This window comes from Sinocyclocheilus rhinocerous, unplaced genomic scaffold (genome assembly GCF_001515625.1).
Source record: "Sinocyclocheilus rhinocerous isolate Xijiao unplaced genomic scaffold, SAMN03320098_v1.1 scaffold1193, whole genome shotgun sequence".
NCBI classification, from domain to species: Eukaryota; Metazoa; Chordata; class Actinopteri; order Cypriniformes; family Cyprinidae; genus Sinocyclocheilus; species Sinocyclocheilus rhinocerous.
Window position 1 is genome coordinate 1,108,292 of NW_015642181.1, and position 8,182 is coordinate 1,116,473.

General features: G+C 38.1%; 1 protein-coding gene across 1 annotated transcript in view; it reads left to right on the top strand.

Annotated features, from left to right (window-relative positions):
- LOC107755714 (rho GTPase-activating protein 21-like) overlaps positions 1–8,182 on the top strand; it is a 125,753-nt gene that overhangs the window by 93,533 nt on the left and 24,038 nt on the right. The window contains exons 5-8 of the mRNA XM_016572598.1: positions 1,718–1,810; positions 3,375–3,453; positions 3,845–3,899; positions 6,664–6,687. Of these exons, the coding sequence (XP_016428084.1) occupies positions 1,718–1,810; positions 3,375–3,453; positions 3,845–3,899; positions 6,664–6,687 (251 nt within the window). The remainder of the gene's footprint in view (positions 1–1,717; positions 1,811–3,374; positions 3,454–3,844; positions 3,900–6,663; positions 6,688–8,182) is intronic.

The following is an 8,182-nucleotide window of genomic DNA, read 5'->3' on the forward strand; positions in this document are numbered from 1 at the left end:
TAACTGTGCAGCTTACAAGTGCACATTCAATAAAATTAAGCACACTTTGTTTTCACAAGGAGACACCAACTTCCAGACTCCTACTGCAAGTCAAACTACATGCTATTTTAGCTATAGAATTTATTATTTTAAAGGGGTCATATGATGCGATTTCAAATTGTCCTTTCTCTTTGGAGTGTTATGTGTTTTTTGAACATTAAAGCATGTCAACATATTCTGTTACACCAAATACACAAAATAATGATCTTTAAAATAGCATCATATGACCCCTTTAAGTTAAATACTATTAGTTGCAGTATGTGGACTTGGAATCACAATTTGCTCATAAAAGCCAGAGGAAACTGCTTTTTGGTTCCTCTGTAGAGCTGCTTTGTTATACTACTTGTAACTACTGATTCCTGAAACCTGAATTTTGTGACGCTCACATTGAATTTTCTGTAAAGCGGCTTTAAAGCAATATTTAATTGTAAATAAAATTGACTTGACACTCAAACATCCATTTTGTCTCTTAGTTTTTCATAGCATGACATGAAGTCGGAAACTAATGCATGTATATTACAAACACCCAGATGTATGTCAGAAACAGAGTGTGCTCAGTATGTAATTTGGTCTGTGAGGTATTAAATCATTCAGTACACAGTGAAAATGTTCTGCAATACCTCATCTGCCTGTAGAGGGAGCCTGACACCACACATCAGTGTAACACAGCTCCAAATACATATATGTATAAATAAATGTGTCTTTAGTGGGTGGGTGTTTTCTGCAGTGCACTTTTCTGTGCTGGTGTGGCTTTGATTTTTCTGGTCCCAGACAACTGTACATGTAGGCCAGTCATAATCTGCCATCATATGATTCTGCAGAATTTGAACAGCGAACAAAGACATTGGCATTTGTCTCCTGCCCCTTAAGTGTTTGCTTATTAAATAATTTGGTTAGTCAGCTCTGTTTAAACATTCCACATAATTCTACAGATTTTCCTTAAGCACAGAAAATGATGAAAACGTGCAGATAATTGGCCTACAGTATCTGATAATTCAATATTTGGCTCATGGCAGTTGTCCCAAAGATGATGCATTTTGCAAAGGCTTTGTTATGCAGTTTCTGTGTATTGTGGAGTATGATTCTTCTTCTTTTTTTTTTTTTTACTAGTAGACAAAATGTGTAAAAACGTAGTGGATGAGTTAGCAGGTCAGATATGGCATGCAGCATTTAATATGGCATACTTTTCAGTGCACTTTGTCATGATGTGGATATTCAGTCAGATCTATGCATTATATAAAAGGTTATATTTGTTTCAGACAGCACACATACTTTCCCTCAGTGTATCCCTGCAAGCATGCAGTTGTCAGCATGATCTAACCCTGTCAAATATGTGCACACACACTCTCACACGTAAGCATGCTCATATCTTACACTTTACTCAGATCAGAGTATGAAAGATTGCCACAGAAGATCCACTGAGCTTGACTAGAGTACAGTAGATTAACATGTGCTGTCTCGTCATGCGATATCAGTCTGAAAAGTCGTGTAAGACATTAACTGTGACATTTTTGGAAATGCAAATGAAAAAGAGATTGATAGATTTGATATTCCTTTCTAATGTATGACAACATGGAAAAATCATGGAAGCGTCCTGCTTATTTTGTATGTTTTTTTATTATTGTTGTTTTGTAATCAGACTCTTGAATAATTCTTGCTCTATGTCTCTTGTCATCAGGGAAAACACGGAACAGACTGGAGCCGATGGACACCATTTTTGTCAAGCAGGTGAAAGAGGGCGGCCCTGCGCACGGAGCTGGACTCTGCACAGGTACAGACACAGAATACACGGGTCTGGAGACATGTTTTTAATGCGTAGGCTTGTCATTGGTAATTCATAATTAGGGTATTAAGACACTAACATGTAGCAGACACTCAGTAAGCGGAAAATGCTTGCCCTTCCTCAATATCGTTCTGATTGGTTCATTGTAGGCCTGTCATGGTATCAGATTGTCACTAGATGATATCATGGGTAAAATAATTCACAATAATGATATTATCACAATATCTATAGACATGCTTGGGGGAAAAATAAATAACGATATCATTCAAATTCATCTTTAGCTTTGTTTTATTTTGTGTTTTCTCTTTTTTGAATTGCACTCAAAACATGACTTTAGGGAAGCGGAGAGATGGTTTGTAACCAAAAATGTTACAAAAGCGTACATAAACTTCCTGCAGACTGGGGTGTCTGATACCCCATGTTTTTGTATGGAATCCAAAAAAATCTCACACTGACAAGATCATTTTTTTGAGTGTTGAAAGCGAGTGTGTCTTTTTCATCCATCATCTCATCCAGCACGATTTTGTGTGGCAGTATTGGAATGTCAACCAGACTGGCACTGCATTATTTACATTTTTTAAAATATGATTGTATGTGTAGTATGCTTTTAAATAGCACATTTACCAACAATACCGGTAGGCATATGAGATTTTGTTAAAATAGTTGAATTATTTTGCCATCTTAAAAATGCAGCATCCAAAGACTTCTATCTGATGCATATGTGCATACAGTAACAAATATAAAAATAGCACGGATAGACCGTGAAAACATCCTGCTGGTTGACCCCCTTAAGACATAAATCTGGGCTTATTGAGGCATGGAAGCATCACTACTAAACAGTTGGAGGTAAACCAGGCAAGAGGTCATACCACCAGCCAACATCCAAAATGAATTGGTAGAACCTTGTCATAAGCAGCTGAGATGTTACATAAGTGTGATCAGTCTGAACCTGAAAAAAACACTGTGGAGTTATCACTACTTTCTTGGCATCGTCAGAAAGACTTTTGGGAGGCTCTGTAACATATGTTCCCACATTTATTCACAATCTCTCGCTGCTGGCCTGGTCTTCCTGTGAATCTCATCTTCAGCACACATCAGTCAATGTATTATTTTTTTTTTTACCTTTATTTGTATAGCGCTTTATACAATACTGATTGTGTCAAAGCAGCTTTACTGTGTCAAACAGGAACATAGATTGTCAATAATGCAAGAGGACAATAACAAAGAGTCATTTTTCCAGCTAAAGTTAGCTCATTCATGATTCAGTTCAGCTCTCTTTCAAAAGTGTCAGATATTCTAGGTATTATCAAATGGCCAAAGCTATGAGATCACAGCAGACGTGAAGGACAATGTATCTGAACATACTTAATCCAAGATTTGAGTTCCAAATCTTTAATTATTCTTCCCACAGAATCATGTGGATCTTCAGTTTCTCAAATAATCATTAAAGAGCTTACAAGCCTGTGTATAGATTTCAAAACACATATCATAAAACGTATTAACATAACTGAACTACAGCATCTGGTTCTCTTCTTGTTTCTCTTTCCTACAGGGGATCGCATTGTAAAAGTCAATGGAGAAAGCATCATTGGAAAGACGTATTCACAAGTAATTGCCCTTATCCAGAACAGGTAATGTTGCAACTTGTGTTGTCTGATCCAGCCACTAAGGGGTGGTGTAGCCTTCATGGTTAAAGATCTGGTCTGGTAACTAGTTGTAGTTTTTGATTTTAAACTAAATTTGACCTAAACCAGGAATACTTGCTGCTCTGTATCCATATGCCCCTATTTCCCTTATTTTGTGGGTTGATTATCTGTTCCTGCTAAGTCTTGATCTAGATAAATCTCTTAATCATTGAGGAAGTTTAATGAATATGCTGTTTATTGCGTAATTTTAGTTGAAATTAACAGGTAGCAGTCCTTCCTTTTTCTTGAATTTACTAAAAAAGCACAGTAATCGTGACTGTAGTCATGACTTCATCTGTAATATTATGTTTTACCTTTTCAAAACTTTTCTTTGCAGTGACACGTCTCTGGAGCTCTGCGTGATGCCAAAAGATGAAGACATTTTACAGCTGGTAGGTTTGATTTCGATTTCTTGCGCAAAAATATGAATTCCTCTTCAGGCTTTCATATTAGCTTGTTAACCTTGGTCATTTAAACTGAATTTTTATTTGAGGAAATTCAAGTTCCCTCATCTACCCTCTTGTTTTTAATGTTTTGGGCAGCAACGTATGTTCAGGTATTCAATGCTGAATGAGTGGTGTGTGTGTGTGTGTCATGATCAAAAGACTTTTGACATTTAATTGAAAATGAAATTACTCAAGTAAAAATAACTGTGGGAAGGAGAGCAGACCAGTGGAAACAAACAGCACCAGTTTGTGTGTGAAGATGCTCTCCCAGCCAGAGTTCAGTGATCCAGCGGAGCAGAGAAGCGTGATGGCGCCTGTTTGTGTTTGTGTGTGTGCTTATTTTGAATTCAGCTATAATGAGGTTTTCCTCAGAACTAGGGGCATAATGCCACCCTCATATCTGAGCACATTCCAGATGGAGCTCCAAATCTCAGGCTGTTACATGCCAACCACATAAACTGAAACTCCACTATGGAGCCCTCGGGCACTTTCTGACTTGACAGTCCATCCAGGGCTGAATTTAAGACTTACGTAGGAATGGCACTCATGCTTGTTATTTCAGCTAACAGGAAGTGGTTCTCTATGACAACAAGCTCTCTATGACACCTCTGTTATGATATCAATCTCTGATTCTAGCAGAGATTGATGTCATATCATATCACATCACACAAACATTTATTTATTTATTTTACTCTTTGAGGTATTATTTCTATTGCTTTTAGGTATTGTTTTGTTCTTTTTTTATATTATTTGTCATATATTTTTTTGTTTAAAAAAAGTAATCAGGACAGAGATTAAGAACATATTAAAAGTTTATTGACCCTCATAATCTTTATTTTTGACCTATTTTATTTATTTAGACATTTTCATCAATAAGTGTGTTTCAAAACCTGGTAACTTTTTTTTTTTAGATATGCAATTTATGTTTTAACTTAGAAGTGTAGATCTTTGCTGAGGTTTTTACCAAAAGTTGCAGATTTGCTTATTTAAATTATGAATAGAACTCCTGCGAACAGCCAAGTTGTGAACATTTTTCGATCACTAACTTACAGTAGTCAGAGATGGCTTTTCTTTTTGTCTTCCTTCGTGTAGACCGACTGTTTTCTGCAGCTCAGTGTCTGTTGTTTGCATGCTGTTGTACCCATGAATATTAATAACTGTTTGCATTCAGCCAAGGTGATTTGCTGAAATTAAAACACGGAGAGTGGATTTATCACTTGTGTGTTAGACCCACCCACTGCTGAAGCAACCAGCTAGAGAACTTCTGTTTCGTCTAAAGTCTTTGTTTTACGTGACGGCTCCAATTATTTTCCTTAGACCGTCTGTGATTAAGCAAAAAAAAACAAGAAACAAAAAAATGTAAAGTACTACTAAAGTAACTAAAGTGTTCAGTAATTTCTAAAAGTCAGGACATTGCTACGCCACTGGCATTTTTTTTATTGACCTTATTTCTGTGCATTCCAGGATTGCCTTATCTGTGAAGCAAAAAAAAAACATCTTACAAAGCAGCATAATTTATTTGAATGATTATGACTACGAGTCCCTTTTACACATAACCTGTATGTAGAATGTAAAACAGGGTATTAAATTTAGGGCAAAAGCTGTAATCTAACATTGCTTTATGACAATGCTGATGACAAACAAACATTAGCAGTTAGTTATGTATAAAGAATGGATGTAGGCAGAGTAGGGGCAGATATAAGGATTATATTACCATGTGTGTTTAAGAAGAATATATGTAATCGGAAGGGCAACAAGTACAGCATGCAAAACAGTGAGCCGATCAGATCCAAAGCAGCACTTTGCAAAGCGCATGTTTTGACTGTGAAACACTGCAGCATCTTGAAACAAACAGGTAAAGGACAAACAAAGATGAAAGGTAAAAAATTTATAACACCAAGGCAGGTATAGATTTAAAAGTACAGTATGTCCATCCATTTGCTTACCTTATTTGTAGGTCAAATTCATTCTCTGATCTTTTTTCCTTTGCACTGCATTGGCTACGTTTTAAATCCACTTTGCCAGATAACACGTACTTTGTCAAAAATATCAGACAATATGTTTTACTTGTATTTTCACAACTTGTTTTGTATGAGAAAATATGATTTTTAGCAGGTTTTTATTATTTATTTATTTATTTTTGGATAAATAAAGGCACATCTGAGACCCATATTACCACCCGGTGTAGACAGCAATAAGTCTTAGCTGAGCACTTGTAATTGGACCACCTGAGGTGGATCTTAATATCAGGTATTAATGGGTCCAAAGAGCATACAAACAACAGAGAAAAATAACAAATTGAAGCTGCCATCCGAAAAGACAGGAACTGTGCAGACAATCACTGTGCGGTTGGAGCCACATAGGCCACACTAGGCAAGATAGGCATAAGCTTGTGTGTGTGTGTAAGTTTTATATGGTTCACTCCAGAAAAGAGCAGCAGTCACCCCCCTCTGATCTCAAGTGTGTCCTCCTCTGCCTAGTTCATCTCTGGTGCCGGGCTGGCAGCCCTCCAGCAGTCTCTCTTTCTGCTGCAATGTGTATTTATAGCATGCTTTATCCTGCACTAGAATGACAGCAGCACTGTCTGGAGTAGGGGCTGATTGCTTCTGGTGTACTTTTAGAGCTCTTGTCATCTTCCCTCACCATTGCTCTTTTTTCCTGTTCTTTCTTCCTCTGTTTTCCCGCTGTCAATCTAACCTTCCGGCTGCAGTTCTCCAGGGATATCACAGCTCTGGTAAGAAGGGGCTAAACCTGTCACCTGCTCCCTCTCTTCTGTTATGTAATTTTGCCCTGTTGTGGTTAAGTTTCTTTGCCTTTGCATGAAAGTGCATGTGTATTACTTCTCCCCTTATACCTGTAATGTGTATTAAAATACAGTCTTTACCTATATTAAGAACTACAGGCTTGTGTACAGGCTTGTGTATTTGCTTATCCAATCACAAAATACATTTTGCCCCTAATTTATTCCATTGCCTTGAGGTTACACCTTATTTGTCGCCTTCTGAGTCATCTTTATTTTCATAGAAGGGGTGGAGCAGACAGACAGAGAAAGAGTGAGAGAGGGAGGGACATGTCTGCTAGTGTAACTTGACACCTCAGGTGTAGAGTCAAAAGTCCAGCTATCACGTCTACACTCGCATTAATGCCTGCGCTCTGTGCTGAGACTCCTGGGACACAAATAACTTTATATATTAACCTGGATTAAGAGAGTTCATTGTAAATAGGAGTAATTTCAGAATATGGTATTTAGACCTTAAGGATATTACTTGGCTGTTGACTTCATAAGATGATAACAGAGCAGCCACTAGCGTCTGTGAAAGGCTACCCTCCTCTTGCTTTTTCCTCTTGTCTACGCACTGCTCTCTTTCCTCAGCTAAAGGTAGGTAAGCTTCTGATACATAATCTCTCCATGAGGTTAAAGACATTTGAGTCCGGCTACTTGACCTTTTCCCCTGTCACTTTTCCTTGGATGCATTTGAACTTAAAATGGGGGTCAACTTGCCTCCTGTATTTTATTTTTGAAGTAGTATAGAAGTAACATTTTTGATGTTTGATACAACATTAACCATATTAGTAATGAACTTATTTGGCATTCAAGTGTTTGTTTAGTGCAATTAGTATCATTCATTCATTCATTCATTGTATTTAATAAAACCTCCCTTCTTTTCAGGCCTATTCTCAAGATGCATACCTCAAAGGAAACGAGGCATATAGTGGAAATGCCCAGAACATCCCTGAGCCACCCCCAATATGTTACCCATGGATAGAGCCCAATGCCTTGGCCATGGCACAGGTGTTAGAGCCTTCATGCTCTGCTGAGCCTTCATGTGGAACCAGACAAGGAGTAAATCGTTGCTACAAGCCTGACATAGGTTGCTGCATTGATATCCCTGTACCTCCCCCGGGCCAGTTCTCCTCTGGCCAGACGAAACCAGCATGGCGTGGTTTACTTCCAGGCTGCAACCCAGGTCAGATTGAGCAGAGCACTTGTCTGGTACCCATGGTCTTGTGACGAGGTCTTCACAGGGGATCTGTCTGTAGGATTCGTCTAGTTGACATGGTCTCCACTGACATTCAGGGCTGTAGAGGTCGTTTCTAGGTGCTGATCCACCATCTGGTCTGGATACAGACTGAATCCATGTAGCTACGGTGACCTCGGAATAAGAATGAAAGAGACTAATATTAGCGTAGATGCCATTCTTCTTATGATGTAGCAAGTACATCGGATG